The following is an 18,090-nucleotide window of genomic DNA, read 5'->3' as shown; positions in this document are numbered from 1 at the left end:
TCTTCAATTTTCGATATCCTTCCTATGATGAGTTAAAACAAAGAGTTGACGCCATATTAATGCGTCATTATTATTTAATGGCAGGGGTACCAGTGAATTCCATAAATTTAATTAGAGAGATGGTATAATACCGTCGATCAAGTATGAATCAGAGTTATCGACAGAGCTCGAATTGACTTCACATTACAAACAATAAACGAATTTCTTCCAAAGTCCACATACAAACCGTTGCAAGTATAAGCCATTGTCCTCATAACGACTGTTCCATAGAATGAAAATGTCTCCATAGTTGTCGGATGTCCTCATAGTATACAAACAGTAAAATTTACAAATTACCGTATATTTCACCGGTTATATAATATGAGGACATCAGACAACTATGGAGACATTTTCATTTTATGGAACAGTCATTATGAGGACATTAGTTTAATTTACTGAACGTATTAATATAGTCTATACTTTGAGGACATTTATATGGTCACTACTTTAAAAATGCTCGTATTCTGATTTTTTCAATTTCTACGTACATATTTATAGCAATTACTTCTCAATTCATAAAATCGATGGTTTTAAACATAAGTTACTATTTTTTTTTGTCTTTTTTATAAAAATCAGAGATAATCTAAGAAAGTTAAGAAAAATGTATGCATACCTAATACTTCACATCAATCATGAATGTATCAAGGAAAATTAAATTATTCCTTAAGCGACAAAAAAACCATATTACATACAAAAGAATGTTTAATTGCCTCAAGCGAAAAATGATTGAATTCAGATAACAATTTTTAAGAGTTTATTGATTTGAATGAAGACAAAAAATTCTTAATTCAACTAAAATTGAGTTGAGTTACAAAACATTTCCAAGTTAAAAAATTTGTCTACTTCAATCAAGACAATGAAATTCTTCAAAATGATTTTTTTTAATTAAAGAAATTTTTTTTTTCAACCAAGTTCATATTTTTTTTTTTTTATAAATTCAATTTAATTTTAAACAAGTGATGAAGTACTATTCGCGTGTTTTATGTTATTTTCCTCATTTTTGTATATTTTTCCGAAAATGGGTAAAGAAAAAACAAATGTCTGGCAGAAACCCCATACCAAACGTTGCAAGTATAAACTAATGTCCTCATAATGATTGTTCCATAGAATGAAAATTTCCATAGTTGTCTAATATCCTTATAGTATACAAACAGTAAAATTTACAGATTACCGTATATTTCACCGCTTGTATATCAATGTCCTCATAATGACCGTTCCATAGAATGAAAATGTCTCCATAATTGTCTGATGTTCTCATAGTATACAAACGATAAAATGTACAGATTACCGTATGTTTCATCGCTTGTGTACTATGAGGAGATCAGACAATTATGGAGATATTTTTTTTCTATGGTACAGTCATTATGAGGATATTGGTTTGTACTTGTAACGGTTTGTATGAAAACTTTGAAAGAAAGGCCCTAGGGGTATAAGCATGGTGAATTTGCCCCCGAAAGGTATCGGCTTGATACTGCGGGGATTTTTAGGTACTAATAAGATATTAAGATCCTGAGAGTTTCAGCTTTTGAAACCAATCGGTCTTCGAGAAAAAGCCAAATATGTAAAAATCAGATAAAATGAATATTCTCAGAGACTATTTTATCGATTGACTTATACTTGGGATATGTTTTGGGGGTCGATAGTAGCTCCTCAGAAAAAAATTAGGAGCTTGATCAGTCGACAACAACCTCGAAAAAAATGACTTTTTAGTTTTAATTTCGACTTTTCACGATGTTACGGTTCTGGTACAATTATGAAATAATTTTTTTTGGATTCCTCATCCAATTTCCTATGGACTTAAGTGCTTTTAAATTTTTTAAAAAAGGTACTCCATATAGAAAAAAAATAAAAACCACTTTTTAATTAATTATGTAGTTTTTTTTTGCAGTAATATTAAAATTATGTTTAAATTGTCGCTTTTAGTCATTGAATATGGAATGTTATCGACTCAGTCGTCTTATGTGCAAAAAAAACCGCACGACCGACGCGCCCACTAGCGAATTTGGTCGTATATACAACAGCTGACAAAAGTGTTGTTTATGATCTGAATCTGAGAGATTGTCTGTTCACATTTTATTTGTTAAGCTAATAAAATGACTCCAAATAAAACAGTCAATGATAAGCGTTGCATTTGCTCAAAAATAGTAAAGAAAGTTCCGGGAACTCCTAAAACTTTATTAACAGAACAAGACATTGATGAGTTTTCTTCAGTATTTGATGGTGAAATTTTTACTGGTGATATTGTTTGTGGTAAATGTCGTGTAGAGATGTATAAAAAAAGAAAAGTTGAACCGGTGGTTATTGATGCTGAAGATGGATCTAAATCTATCGTTAGTGGAATGTTAGAACGAACGGAGTCTAGTCTGTCACACATGACATTGTCTCAGTCAAGTTCAGATGATCCTTCTTTTAGAGTCAACATTACTCCTACCGATTGTACAGAGTACGTTGAGATTCATATGAAAAGAACTATTTCAACTCATCGATACTGTTGTCTTTGCGGTAATACTAGTGACTTAATTATTATTCCTCAAAAAGCCCGAATGCAGTCATTCATTAAGCGACGAGTCTTCATACCAGATGGAAATCGATGCTGTCGAAATCATTTAATAAACAAACGATTCTATGATGAATCTCTAAGTTTGATCAGAGTTTATTCTAACTGGACTTTAATGTCATCTGTAGAATTAAGTAATATGATGGAAAATTTTGCTGTTGAATGCGATTCAACATTACTGAATAAAATGGAGGATTATCGTTTATCAGATGAGAAGCTTCGTGTTTTGACTGGTTTAAAATGGGAAAATGTGATTGAGTTGCGGAATTGGTTAGTTTCAATGAGAAATACTGATGCTCGAAGTGTAACTCAAGCAATAATAGTGTTTTTGGTTAAGCTTCGCACAGGTAATTCAAATAAGTTAATATCTACAATCTTGGATATTAACGAAGAACAGTTAGTGTCAAAGTATTGTGAGCAAGTCATCCAATCTTTCGAAAAAGACATTTTACCTTCGCGTTTTGGTTTAAATGCAGTATCTAGGGCTGATCTTATTGAAAATCATACATCTTTAGTTGCTAAGAAACTTCACAATGATTTGAATGATAAACTCATTTTAATTGGTGATGGGACTTATGCTCGTCATGAGAAAAGTTCTAATAATGAGTACCAAAGAAAGTCATATTCTGGTCAAAAAAAAGTACCACTATGTAACCCATTCACGATTTGCACAACTGATGGATACATAGTTGATATGTTGGGACCGTATTATGCTAACCAAAATGATGCTACTATAATGCGGGATATCATAGATAATCCTGATAGTACATGTCATTTATTAGAACCTGGCGATGCATTTGTGGTAGATCGAGGATTCCGTGATGTGAAAGGATACTTGGAAGAAAAAAATTATAAAGTATTACTGCCAGCACTCAAAGGAAAACAAAATCAGTTAACAACAGCTGAGTCTAACGCTTCAAGAAATGTAACAAAAATTCGTTGGGCTGTAGAAGCAGTTCATGGGATGTTAAAACAAAAATATCATTTACTCGATCAAAGAATTGACAACAAAATGCTTCCTAGGGTTGGAGGTTTTTTTAAGATTGCCTCATTTTTGCATAATATGTATAGTTAGCGTCTTACTTCCGACTCAGAGTTTTTGGATGAAGTCATCGAAACAATGAAATCGCAAAATAACGTAGTAAATACGTTAGCTGAAGACGTTCAAAAAAATTTCACCTGTGATTGAAGAGGAAAGTGATGAAGACTGATAAAATATGATTATACATTTGTTTCCTCAAGTATATCTTTCATTTGTTGTTATGTATTTATAATTTACAAACTAAAATTTATTTCTTGTTTTATATGTGTATAATGTTTATAATATTTTAGTTGATATTATATGATATGACAAAATTTAACTGCTCATGCAGAGATTATTGTTGCAAATAACATTTAAGAACATATAAAAACTAGAAAAATAATGATTCACACTTTAAACATGTAAATAAAGTAAATATTTGCATAAAAAGTGGTTTTTATTTTTTTTCTATATGGCGTACCTTTTTTAAAAAATTTAAAAGCACTTAAGTCCATAGGAAATTGGATGAGGAATCCAAAAAAAATTATTTCATAATTGTACCAGAACCGTAACATCGTGAAAAGTCGAAATTAAAACTAAAAAGTCATTTTTTTCGAGGTTGTTGTCGACTGATCAAGCTCCTAATTTTTTTCTGAGGAGCTACTATCGACCCCCAAAACATATCCCAAGTATAAGTCAATCGATAAAATAGTCTCTGAGAATATTCATTTTATCTGATTTTTACATATTTGGCTTTTTCTCGAAGACCGATTGGTTTCAAAAGCTGAAACTCTCAGGATCTTAATATCTTATTAGTACCTAAAAATCCCAGCAGTATCAAGCCGATACCTTTCGGGGGCAAATTCACCATGCTTATACCCCTAGGGCCTTTGTGTTTTTACTTCATGTCTAATAAAATACACTCTCCAAGTATGGATGAGGGAAATTTTGTGTAACTTATGAAGAAAAAAAAATATCTCTCAAAGTTCTCATACGAACTGTTAGAAGAACAAACCGATATAAATATTTGTAATTTTTCCTTTCAGCTTAATAGTTTTTTAATAATTATTTGTCATCGATTTTGTGGAAATTACTACACACATTTTAAAATGATTAATTTCTAATATTAATAGTATTTATTTTTATATCAATTTATGAAATTAATAAACACGATCGGTTTTTAAATTAATCAAATGAACAAAAATTTTTTTGAATCGTTGATATTTAATCTTCGTAATCGATTCGAAACGTGGCCAATAAATTTTATTTGTTTGTTGTCAATTCTAATATTGACCGTGTTTACGATTTGCTGTAATCAGTCGACAAAACTTAAAAAAAAAATGTCATGAACAATCATTGTAACCAAACATACTTTATGAATGACGAACAAAATAAATTAATCGTAACAACTTTTAAGAATCATTACGTGTTTTTACCTAGTATTTAATACCTTCGACTAATCAACGTCTGTCCTTAAATCATACTTTTGGTGATTAAATATTATGGGGACACTGTCCCGGTTTACACCTATCAGTAATGCTGTCCTCAATTAAACCTTTATATTGACGGTGTATACTTTGAAGACAGTCCTCGAAGTATACAAAATATGAAAAGAATTATGAGGACTGTCTTCAAAATAGCCATATGTCCTCAAATAATACTTTATATGAGATAAAATGGTCTTATAGTAACCAATAGACAAATATATAAATACCATATATAAGCCATATATCATAGCTAAATTTATCATTAACGACAAATTTAGGAACTGGGGAAATAAAGGATAAAGGGGAGGGGGAGGACCTGTACTCAGTAGGAATTTTCATATAAGAGTAAATATATATGTATAAATAAGTAGAAATCTATCATTTCTATTGAATTATATATATCTTTTTCACACTCAAGTTTCCAATCAATAAGCCTCGTTAAGTTAAAAATTTTACTTTAATAACCTCTCTAACTTAAACTCTCGATAAGTAAAAAACTCGATAACTCAAATTTTTTTACGTTTCCCTTGAATTTTTACTTATCGAGGTTCTACTGTACTATGTAAAATCTTTAAAGTATTCGTTTGTGTATCTTAGAGTAGTTTATTATTAATAAAGAAAATAAATTTCAATAATATTTTTTCCTTAATAAATCTTATATATTATATTATCTCAACCTTCCAACCACAAGTTCCAATAAATATGTCTCGACATCTACAGTTTCATTGCTATTTTCAACACTTTTTTATTAACTTTTCTGACGAGGAAAACTTTTTTATTAAAATCTACAGAAAATAGTACCTTGGGAGAGAAATTCTGAGATTTTGAATGAAAATATCCATTTTATCATAAACACATCAGAAGACCTTTCAAAATTCAATTAAAGTGGTAACGACCACGTTTTTCAATTTAAAAATATCTAATTAATTAAATCTCCGGCTCAAAATTTGCTTGCCGGAGTCCAGGCTCATAAACGGGGATTGCATTAAAAATAACAAAATGTAAACAAAACACTTTATTTCATATAAATCAAAGGAAAACAAAACATTTTCATTGGCCTGAGCATGTTAATCAACAATATAAACAATTTGTAACAGTTTTGCTTTTCTGTCCAATTGTCCCCTAATTAATTTATAAACAAACTAAAAATTTAACAATAAACTACAATAATTATTAGGGAGCCACTAGGTTTATTATCACGGTTCCTGGAACTAGTCTAGAGCTGAGAAACTTATCTTAGGGTAGAGAGACTTGAGGAAGGTGCTGTTGAATAATAAAAATTTAATTAACAATCTGATCAGTATTTATTAACAACAAAAAAATAACAAATTGAACAATTTTAGCGCTCACTCACACTCTATAATCACTTAAAACGATAGCTTAACTAACAGCTAACCAGGATCAACTTAAAACTATAGCCTAACTAACGGCTAACCAGAACTAAACCAAACTAAACTGTATTAATCACTCTGCACAGAGACCAATCGTGTGCAAGAGATCGTTGACTCGACTCACGGGAGTAACAGCCCAGTGACCAAACGTAGACCTAGATACTCTGCAGCTCTCACATAACCCATTCCAATTCTTACACACTGACACTACTGATTGATTTTATTTAAGAACTTAATATTTATGACGATTTCTGTTAATTTAATTTTGACCTTAAAAATTATCAATTAAAATATTCAATCATTAGTATTTCACTAAAACAATATTTCCAAATTTATAACTAAATTCCAAAATAACTTTGAACTAAATAATTAATTTTCAAATTCCGATTGCTAATTTCTGATAAAATAGATTAAAATTCTTAACTAATTTATTGCTGTGGTCTTAATAATACAATAAATATTTAATAACAAGAGGTCTTTATATCTTGCATTAATAGATTAAAATATGTAGACAGAGGTCTCAATAATCTGCCGACATAGTAATTGTCCTTTCCGGGAATTTACAGAATTATTTTGATAATTAATAGAATCACAATGATAATTTTAATAATCAATTTCAAAATTATTCAAAAAAATCGACGACGAAAATTAATTAATTACGACCAAAATTATGAGTGAAAATTTTCAATATAAAGTAACTAAATCCTTGGACTTAATGTCCACGCTCTTAATTAGCAATTAAGGGGGCGTCTATAAATTACGTGAGGTGTTTTTTTTAATTTTCTGCCCCTCCCTCCCCCCCTGGTGAGATGTCGTGAGATTTTATTCAACCCCTTCCCCCACCTCCCAATCTCTCGTGAGATTTTTCAAAATGTGAGTTTCTTACGTAAACGCGTTGGATTGTTATTGTAAAAAGAAAAAAACAAATTTGCTTCATGCTTTTATTTACGACTATTTAAGACTAGTAATCAATATTGCTGAGAGTTTAATTATAAGTGTAAAAAAAATTTAACTCTCGTTCATCGAGTCACGCGTTCAGCTGACAGTGGCGCGAAAACAACGGACGGGTTACACTGTACCGTAAATTCAGATTAAATTGTGCTATTTGGTATAAAACGAATATGGTGGTTTGACAGTGAGTAAATGTATGACGTCGAAGTATGAATGAAATTATTTTCTTTCGAACGAATTAATAAATTATCTTAATCGTATTGCGATTACGCTTAAGATAAAATCTTAAGCATGTCCAATCTGGATTAAATGGACCAAAATAGCATAATTTGTTTTTTGTTTCAATCAAAAAAAAAAATTGCGTGATATTTGCCGAGACCCCCCCTCTCTCCAACGTAAGATTAGATGAGATTTGACTCGACCCCCCCCCCTTAAACACCTCACGTAATTGATAGACGCTCCCTAATTTAATTTAAAATTGTCTAAAATCGCGTGATAAAATATTTGACAATATAAAATAATTTCAATTAATATTTATAAATTAACCACCAAACTGCAGCTAGGTATTCCGACTGTAGTTGCAAATCTAATTCCTGTACCATGGAGCTGACAATTGAGACAATCATGAAATGCTCATTGTCTTTTCTGGGTTCTTTTTGCACCTTAATCTTACCGTGAGGTCAATCCCCAGCATCAAGGAGTAACCTAGGCCGGGTATAATACTCAATTATTGTTTTCCAGCGAAAGATCTGACTTCAATTATGAAAGGCGCTCAACTCTTACTTTTACAAGTAGAGTAATTAACAAGAAGCACTCCTTTCTTGGTTAGGTTTTCCTTTAGATCACCAACAACTAGGTGTTAATATCTCCATACCCTCTTCCATTTGATATAAGATCTCTCACGATCTGTATCTAATATCTCTTGGCGTAATAATAGTAAAACGATGTTTGTGAAGATGGGTTGATGATTGTTAAACCACTAATTGACGTACTGCTAGTTTGTATTGAGTTTTAACTTTTTTTACCTATTCAGAAACAGATGCTTGTTCTGATTCTGAGTTTATTTCCGAATTTTATCTAGTAAAAATATACACGATTCCAATATTTTAATTGGAAGACCCAGTAATGAGTTTTCCAATAGAATACTCACTTCTATCACCTCCTCTGTACAGAGCGGCTCCATAAATCGCTGTGCGATGGTTATCTTTTTTTTTTTTTTTTTTAAACAATATGTAACAATTATTTATCATTCACCGCATCAGGCGCACGTGAAAGAATTGGTATAAACCGCTCATCTCTTTTCGGGGATGAGGCCAGATTGGTTTTATTTTCAACTATACAAATGTCGTTTCCCAGGTTTCCCACTTGTTCTGGTAAACCCGTGGGAAATTTACACGTTACCTCTAGGCATTTTTTGATTTTGTTGGTAGAGCTTCTCAACAGATTCAGTATTGACTGATCCTGATATAGGTTGATTATTTACCAAAAAGCCAAGGACAGTTTTCTCTCGTATGTCCTATGTTGCAGCATAAATTGTAAACTTCTCTTCTAGTGCCGGTACAAAATTCGAATGTGTGACCAGGTACACCACAGTTAAAGCACGGACTCGGTCCATGGATGTATTTTAAGTTGTACATCCGTCTAAGGTCTTGAATTGGCACATTCGAAGTTTGTGTTTCGGTTCGTTGATACTTTCGAAAAGCCGCATATTGTCCTGGTGATGTAGTATTCGAAGCTCCAGTTTGAGTAGTAAGTGCTTGTTGTCCAAGATAATATCTCGGACGAAAATATTGTTTGTTTGCTAGAAATTAGTTATTGGGACGTTTAATGACCCCATAACTGTTGTCATATTACCCTGAATTTAATTGCATATTGTTAAATTCAGGCAGCTCGACAATTTCATCAATAAATTCTAATTTTTGTTGGGCTGTTAAATGGCTTCGAAACGAGGTTTACCCATGTTAGATAGACTTGTAGACTGGCTTTTACTACTCGAGTCCTTTGCACATCTGGCTGCCTCGTGTACTACATTGAGAAGGTCTTCATAGGTTGTAACTTGTCTTGAGAAGACCATAAGCCTCAGCTCATCTGTTAGGTGGTTACGTATACGGTTCACCTGTTCCTGGACTGGTGGAGGAATCTCCATGGCTTGATATTTTTGTTGGACATTCAGCACGAACTCCGTAGTGTTGTCTCCAGGTTTCATCTTAATTTCACTTATGCCCAGGATCATTTGATGGTCTGTAACTGGACTGCCGAAAGCCTTTCGGAATTTCTGTTTGAACTTGACAAACTTTTGCCATCTGTAGCAATTCGTATCCACTCAACGAGCTGCTGCTCCCTTCAAGATGTAACTGATCACCTTCAGTAGTTCTGCCTCATTCCATTCCTCACGTCTCGCTCTAGCTTCTAGTAAGTTCACGAAATCGTTTGCTGTTAGTCCTTGTTGGGAGAAAGAAATACCTAACATCTGAATGCTGTCTTTAATTTCTTCCCAACGGTTATAAAAAATGTAGCCAGGTCTACTGTTGGTGTTGATCCTGGTAAAGTCACCTCCAGGCACTCTCAATAGGTAACACCGGCACACAGAAAAAAAGAAATTGGAATGTACTTTGGACCGGACCTACCTACCGACATGATTTTTCGAATTTCGAGTCCGTTTAGTCCGGTCACCCTCCAGTTTTAAGCAAAATGCAAAAAACCTCAAAAAAGGCCAAAACTTGCAAAAAACTGAAGTCACAGCAATGAAAAAATTTTTATGGACTCGGATCACGTATGATTTTTGTGTATTCCAAATAACTGAATCTAAATCTAAAAGTTAATAAGCCCGGTGCGCCGTCGAAATTTGAAAAATAAAACGAAAAATCCAAAAAATGGCAATAAATCATGAAAAATTGAAGTTTTCGAGATAAAAATTTTTTTTGGACTCAGCTTGACTATGATTTTCATGTATTTTGTTTCGCTGAGTTTGAATCTGAAGTTTTCTTGCCCTGTAAACGTTATAAAATTAAAAAAAACCTCAAAAAACCCAAAAAAATCGAGAAAATTACAATCACAAATAAGAAAAAAAAATCAATAAGACATGATTATATACTTTTCTTGTATTTTTTTCACGCATAAAATACAACTTAAAAATCTAAAAATATGAAAAATTGGAATATCTATAAAAAAAATAACTATAATAAAGAGAACGATTTTCTCGAATTTCAAACTGTTCTTCGTTGGCATCGAACTCTTTTGTTCTCAAATGATCTACGCAGTGGATTTTTCTTCTGTTTGTTATTATCTCTTGGCGTATCTCTATTCTTGTAAAGGTATACTCTCCAATAGCCAAGTTTCCCACTACTGAAGAGCTGCAGTCGCTTGATAACGTCGTCTGCGGGCCTGCTTCCTCACCCTGACCAGGCGCCGGTACTGGGTTTCCAAATCCCTGCATCGTAATGTGCTCATCACTTGTACCTGCCATGACGGCACACACGCCGTTAACCCAGGGACTTTGCCAGATGTTTCTGTTGCCCACCGTCATTACGTGGAGGTGCCCTGGTTGCAGGCACAAGTAATCATAATGGATTTATAATGGACAATTTTTAGGATTGCTTAAGAATGGAGCTGAATTACTGGGTCAAGACAGAAAGGAAAAAATTTGTTGACTAAAGAAGTATCATCTGCCTTTTATCGTACTAGAAAAGATTTTCGGGAATTCTTTACAAAAGACAATGAGAACTCGATGGTGTACTGTTGCAATATTAAAGGCTTGGTTGATCAATTGAAATCTCTCATCTACAAAGACGATAAGTTGAGACTCTTAATAGATTCATCAACTAGGAGTCTCAAAGCTGTATGACTTTATTTGGGAACGAATTGGTGCAGATACCAGTAGCTCATTCGACTAAACTTAAAGAGACCTACGAAAACCGATATACAGGGTGACTCAGAATGACCTTCACCACGGAAAACTGTAGTTAAAGGAGAAGATTCTAAGAATACAGTGCCTTAGTCGCTTGTCGGTATTCTCAATAGTTTTTGAGTTATTCAAAATGTAAATTGATCAATCACAGACAAGCTTCAGGAATTAAAAAAAATAAAAAAGAATAATAAAATGATCTTACTGAAATAAAAGCAATTTCAAACAGACAAAAATATAGATATAGACAATACATAAAAGAATCATAGAAAAATCTCTGATTTTGCTTGCTCGGTCTCGCTCAGGACTTCGCTAAGCGCTTGATGTACGTCATAGCATATTTGAAAAATTCTCACAGGTGTCTTATTGCATATCTTGTAAGTATTTTTTCTTAGCAACTAGCTGACTAAAAAGTGTCTCTCTCAAAGTCTTTCTAGTGATCTTTCTGAGAATCTTGCTTTCTCGGAAACACGGGGAGACGGACTTCTTCCTCACACAGCTATTGACAGGACACGTACAGTTCAACGCCTGACTCTTTAAGATGGGGCTGTACAGCAGGCTGACGTGCAAATACTGCCCGGACGAAATTGACAACGCCGAACACACTTTCTTCATGTGTCTGGTGAAAGGACAACAGAAGCAGCACCGGAGAAATTATAGGCACTCTCCCCCGAGAGCATGATAGCCTGCATGCTCAGAAAAGAAGATGACCGTCTCCCATGCGCCGTCATGCGCCGTCCATCTGCCCGTCTCTCCCGATGTCCATCTGTCCTGCCGCATTGTTGCGTTGTCGCCTTTATCCTTGCTCTTTCGTCCTTCATGCTTTCGTCACTATTTGTAGCGTCATAACGTTTTACTCTTTCAAACGCTAGTCGGTCGGTGGGCGCGGCTCCCGCAATGACCAATACAGCTGCTTCGGAAACCATGCGGTAAGCACAGGTAACCCTGAAAGCGCCTCGCCGTTGTACTGCTGCCATTTTTTGCCGGTAGGTCTTCTGTTTTAATATGACCGCCCATATCTTCGCTCCATAAAACAGTATCGAATAGACTGCTTCCAGAAGGACTCTTTTTTTCTCGGCTCTTGGTCCCGTAGTGTTGGCCATAATTCTTGCTAGGCTAGACACGGACTTACTGTCTGCTTGTTGACGTCAGTCTTTTTTCTCCAGTTTCCACAACAAATGGATTTGGGAACCATTGCTGACATGTCAGAACGACAATCTCGGTTTTGTGCTTGGCGAGTTTCAGGTGGTGTTTATCAAGCCAATTCTCGACGGCGTCAACGGTTTCCTTAACTAGTAATTCGGCTTCTTCTATGCTGTATACTATTATCGTGGTCGCAACAGCATCTGCAAAGCCCGTTAGTTCTACTTGCCTTGGCACGTTCGATTTCGTTACGGAGTCTTTCTTGTATCAGCTTATCGAGAAGTTTCCCAGCAATGTCCAGCATGCAGAGTGGTTTGAACGACGAAGATGTTACAGGGGTTCCCTTACTTTTGTCTACGAGAGCCAATCACTACCGCTTTCAGACCGCGGGAAACGTGCCAGTTGACAAGCATGCATTGTAAGTGTTCAGGAGTATGTCTGGGGATTCCAGGGCTACTGTCCTGATCACCGACGTCGGGATGCCATCAGGGCCAGGTGCCTTCCCCGTCTTGTATAGAGGCGTTACATGCGGCACTAATCTCCTTCATCATATTTAACGCTGCCTTTTTCGTCTTGCTGCAGGTATCCGGCGTCGGGTTATTCTGGAAGATAGACGAGCTTCGTGAAAGTGAAGCTCGCAGAGCCTCTGGATCAAGCCTCTCGGCATTTCACTTCCGCTTAGAAATATCGCGTTGTGAAACCGTAGCAGATGCCAATCCCACGTTGAATGTCACGAATTGGTGATCACTGCCACTGTATTCTTCGGATACAGTCCAGTCTTCGATCATGTTGGCAATCCTTGGAGTTGCCAACGAAATATCGAGAATGGATTCGTAGTACCCTGGTCTTCTAAAGGTCGTGGTGCTCCCAGTATTCAGCACTATGTAGTGCTGAGCCGTTTCCAAGCCCTTTTGAATGACACAGACTCCGACTTAATTAGACAGACAGACACCCTCGCGGAAGTAGTCAGGAGATCTTCCTAGGACCTCAAAACGTCAAGATCTAATGAAAACTCGATTTTTGAAAAAAGTGATAAAACTAATATCTTCCAAAAATTAAAAATTTATCATTTTGTTAGCCAGAAGTTCAAGAAGTCACAACGATTCGTCAATATCTTTAAAGACCAGCACTCATATTTTATCGATGTAAATGTAAATGTCAGTATTTGTTCAATGCAACTTATTGCTTACTAGATACGGTATAATTTATCTTATATCTTAATTTGTCAATTATTCTATCGTATTTACTCTTTGTTAAGACATGAGTATTTTTGAATACATTACTTACTATTTATTAAGCATATCGGAGAAACCATGTATAGTAACTATTAATTTAGCTTTGCAACGTGGAAATCACCGTCAGCAGGATACCGACCCAGGAATTAAATTTCGATTATTGTTTATTGTTATTTAGTTATTTATCTTTGTTCATTATTATTATTCTTTAACCGTTCGACTACGGTCGTTTATAAATTTAATATGTTATTATGTGTGATTGGTTGATTGTTTTATATTTTTTTTGTGACACACCCAGCGAATAGGGTACGTTGTACCGGCTGACCGGCGCGAGATGGCATAAAAGAGCCGAAAGATTATTTATTTATATTTATTTTATTATTATTTTTATATGGTCTACTCTAGACCATGTATAGGTATGAATCTATAACGAAATTGGAATTTTTCCAGTAAAACCCGCCGAGGGAAAATTATTTTTGTCTCGCGCGTACCGTTTTTTTTTTGGGCACAACGAGAATTGTTGTTACGATAATTATTAATTATTATTTATTTATAATTTTGGGGTGCGCTCAATCTCCGCTAGGCTGAGCTCGAATTTTGGAGAAACAAAAACTGTCGACTTTGAACTGGAGAACGCCGTAAAAATTATTTTATAGCGCCGTATAACGAGTGGAGTAACGCCAAAATTATTCTAAGTCCCGAGCAAGTTTTTAATGAGGAAAATAATTTATTCGAAAATCAATTTTGCAAATCGATTTCAAGAACTAAAAACTTAAAATTATTTTGGCGTTTTCCGAGCTTCCAAGCCCGGCGATAGATGGCGAGTAACGTTCACTTGGGGAGACCCGTTTGGGAACTGTTAAGTTCCAAAATTTACGGCAGAAAAGTCAACCAGTACTACCTGAGACGTTTTTCCCTGGAGGCTATCCAAAGGAAAAACGATAAGGAACTCAAGTTACCTGGAGTACGGCTGTACCAAGGTGAGTGGAGCTCATCTCTTAGGGGTAATACGGACTCCCCGTATTCGGACCTTCTGTCTGGATACGGCAGGCACTCATAGTCGAGTAGGTGGGATTGAGCTGGAGGTTATCCTCTCGATCCTTGGGGGGTAACCGATTAGGAAGTCGAGGAAGTCGGCTAGACACCTCGACCTGGGAGGGCAGCACCGCGGGAGGAGGGAGTCGGATGCAATCCTCTCGCTTCTCCGGGGAAATTTCGAGCAGAAAACTAAACCACTAGCGCCGCGAACTGTAGTCAGCGAATTGTTCAAGTTACACGGTCGGTTGATCCATTCAAAAGTTATTGCGATTTGAAAATTCCAAAAATAGTGTTTTATTAAACTCCTGTCAAACTTTTGAGTTCGGTGAGCTCAAAACTACACGAAAATTAGATTTTTGAGCTTGAAGAGCTCAAAAACATAATAAGTGAAATATCGAGCGCTTAATTACGAAAGTAGCGGGAAGTTGCAGGGGTGGTCGTCAGGGTCAACCGTTTTCCTAATTTTTTTTTTATAACTTTTATCTTTTTTACATAATATTGGAGACCGTCATAATTTTTCGTTGTCCGTAGACCAGATAAGAAAATAACTAGAGTTCATGTCCCTTACTTAGATGCTCAGTCTGAGACCTCAATGCATTTAAGATTACAAAACCGTAGCAAACAAATAAATGGAGTTTAAACATTAGAAGAAATATTCAAAGAGTTCAAAGGTATTTCTTAAATACATTGTGGCACTCGAACTCAGACTGAGAAATTTTTATCATTATATTCTCATTAAACAGAACATTTTTCCTTCTTAATATTCAAATATTAGTCATAGAAAATAAAATAGTTTGAGCCTGAAAAATGATAATTTTACAATGATAAATAAAATTTCTTAAACAATCTTTTACAATAAATTTAGTTAGATAATGTGTTGAGAATAATAAAGAATTCAAAGTAAAAATAATAAATAATGACTCAAATTGAACAATTAGTAAATAAACTATAGAAATAAATAGAGTTTAAATGTTAAAACCCATAAGTAAACAAATTAAAAGTTATAAGCTAATTATTGAAAAGAATCGACTAATTGTTTATTGAACTTTTAATCGATCGTCAGGTTAATCATTCGATTATTGACAAAGTAGTTCAAAGAAATTGTTTAAATATTAATTAATTTAAGAAATATTAAAATCTAAAATTTCCATATACTAATGTACGAGTAACATTAAGATCTCTGTGTGCATTTGTGTGTGTGTGTGTGTGTATACATTATCATAAGTGTAAAAGTAAGTGTATAAGAGTACGATGTATAGTTGTACAGAATATAGGTATACAAGCGTAAAAGTATAGTACATAATTTGTGATCTATACTTGTACGTTAATATACAGGGTAAACCGTCACCACAGCATTTTTCCGACACATCCGAAGAGAGGGTAAGAGTCCCCGAAACTCCGGTGTTAACTGGCTATTCAATTCTCCCTCGAATTAGCAACCAAGGGCCCACAAAAATCTCGGACCCGGAAAATTGCTGGGTGTTCGCTCTCTCGTGTCTAGGACATCCTAGTGTTAACATCATCCTAAGAAAAGTTCAAGTCAAATACAAAAATTTTAATATTCAAAATTAAAGTGCAATAATAAATAACTACATCAATCTAATAAATATAAAAATCGTAAATCAAAAATAAAGTGTCAATTCAAATCAGTTGTAGTGAAACTATAATAGAATTTAATCGAAAGACACAAACCAAGTACAATTTTGAAACATTACTCATTGTATTGAATAGATTCAAACTTAAACATTGTAGATAGATTGTAATTTTTAACCATTAATCTGATTCTTAAACAATTATGTATCAAATTAAAAACTACAAGTCTAATCATTTAGTCGAAACCTATCTTTTTCAATAAAGTAAATCTCAAAAGTTCCAGGTCTATAGGTCTTAATTGACTTGGGCCGATCACTAATGAATTATATTAAAAAGTCCAAATTCCGGACGTAACACAAAATTATTTTAACAAGAATATGGTTATATAAGAAAAAACTGATTCTGATGTAACAACAACCTTAAATTTAAAAATTTTAAAAATATCTACATTTTTTTTACACTATACCTGCATCGTACGCAGCAACAATTGAAGTGAAAAATCCTGTCATCGAATTTCGAGGTATAAATTTCAATAGTAATTTACCTGACTGACTGTCAAGTAAAAAAGGATTATCGATTCCTGTTAGAGATGAGTCAGAAACTACAATACTATTGTCGATCAATTTGTATATTAAAGTTTCATTGAGATCTGCATCTGTAGCCTAGTAATGAAAAATTCTACTGATTACTGAATACTTCTATTACTTACATGAAAGACCATTTACAACCTATATTCAAACAATATAAAAATAATTTCTTGACTTACGTTTCGATAATAACTTTCAATTTTAACGTTGTAACTTTCTTGCTTGCCAGTAATGCCAGCATGGAAAAAAACAATCAAACCTCATCAGACATGAGCAAGCATGAATTTTTAAACTTGATCAGGTCTGTTCATGCGTCAAAAATTATTTAATCGAATAAAAATTGATATAAAAATATTAAAAGATTGCTTTGTCGAAATTGAACATTTTTTAAAGGACTTATTAAAAATTTAGAAACAATTATATATAAATTTAATGAAAAACTTCTAGGTTTAGTGCTGGGTTCAAATTCGGGTTCTATCATGTTAAATTAAGTTTGGAATGCTACTTATTCGCACAATCCAAGAGGAAAGACTTCTGATAGCTAACTAATATATTAAGAGTTGAATGAAAAAAAGAACTGATTTCACAAAATATTCTAGAATTTCGTTGGATTTGAGTTCTGGAATTGTACGAAATCTAAATCTAGGACAAATTGATAAAATTTTATCGAATTTCATAAAATTTTAAGAAAATCAAAATATTGTATAAATTCTTTGGAAAATTTTAGATATCTTGTGCAATCGTTTTTTTTTTTTTTTATGTCGGACTCAACGTCCGACATTTTTATTTTATAACAAATAGAATTTAATCACTCATAAATAATTTTATGTTCTTCCAACTACTTACATGCATTTATTTTATTTTTAAAATTTTGTTATCTTCAAATTTATCAATAGTATTTTCAAAAGAAACTTATTTGAAAAATTTAGTTTTAGTTAGGCCTGACCATACTAAGGGATTTGAGCCTGAACAAATACCCTAATGGAATTTTAAACTTTGTCGAGATCCGAAATAGAAGTTTTCGATAACAAAATAAATGTATATATAAACAATAGTTTAAATAAAATAAAAGTAAATAATGATAAAAGAAAAAATAAAAAGGAATGTTATGATAATTCTAGTATCAACAGAAAAAAAAATATAT

At 33.8% G+C, this 18,090-nt stretch overlaps 1 protein-coding gene across 11 annotated transcripts in view; it reads right to left on the bottom strand.

The window, feature by feature from the left end:
- Nucleotides 1–18,090, bottom strand: part of LOC141525717 (cadherin-AgCad1-like) — a 313,469-nt gene that overhangs the window by 60,863 nt on the left and 234,516 nt on the right. For 10 of the 11 annotated variants that reach the window (XM_074240289.1, XM_074240280.1, XM_074240281.1 and 7 more), the window contains one exon: nt 16,826–17,021. The exons of the other annotated variant lie outside the window; for it this stretch is intronic. In XM_074240289.1, coding sequence (XP_074096390.1) covers nt 16,826–17,021 — 196 coding nt within the window. The remainder of the gene's footprint in view (nt 1–16,825; nt 17,022–18,090) is intronic. 11 annotated transcript variants of the gene reach the window in all.

The sequence above is a fragment of the Cotesia typhae genome, unplaced genomic scaffold (genome assembly GCF_013202065.1).
Source record: "Cotesia typhae breed Kobodo isofemale line unplaced genomic scaffold, CoteBio_Ctyphae contig_27, whole genome shotgun sequence".
NCBI lineage: Eukaryota > Metazoa > Arthropoda > Insecta > Hymenoptera > Braconidae > Cotesia > Cotesia typhae.
The sequence above is the reverse complement of the archived record's forward strand: the minus strand, read 5'-3'. Positions and strand labels throughout refer to the sequence as shown.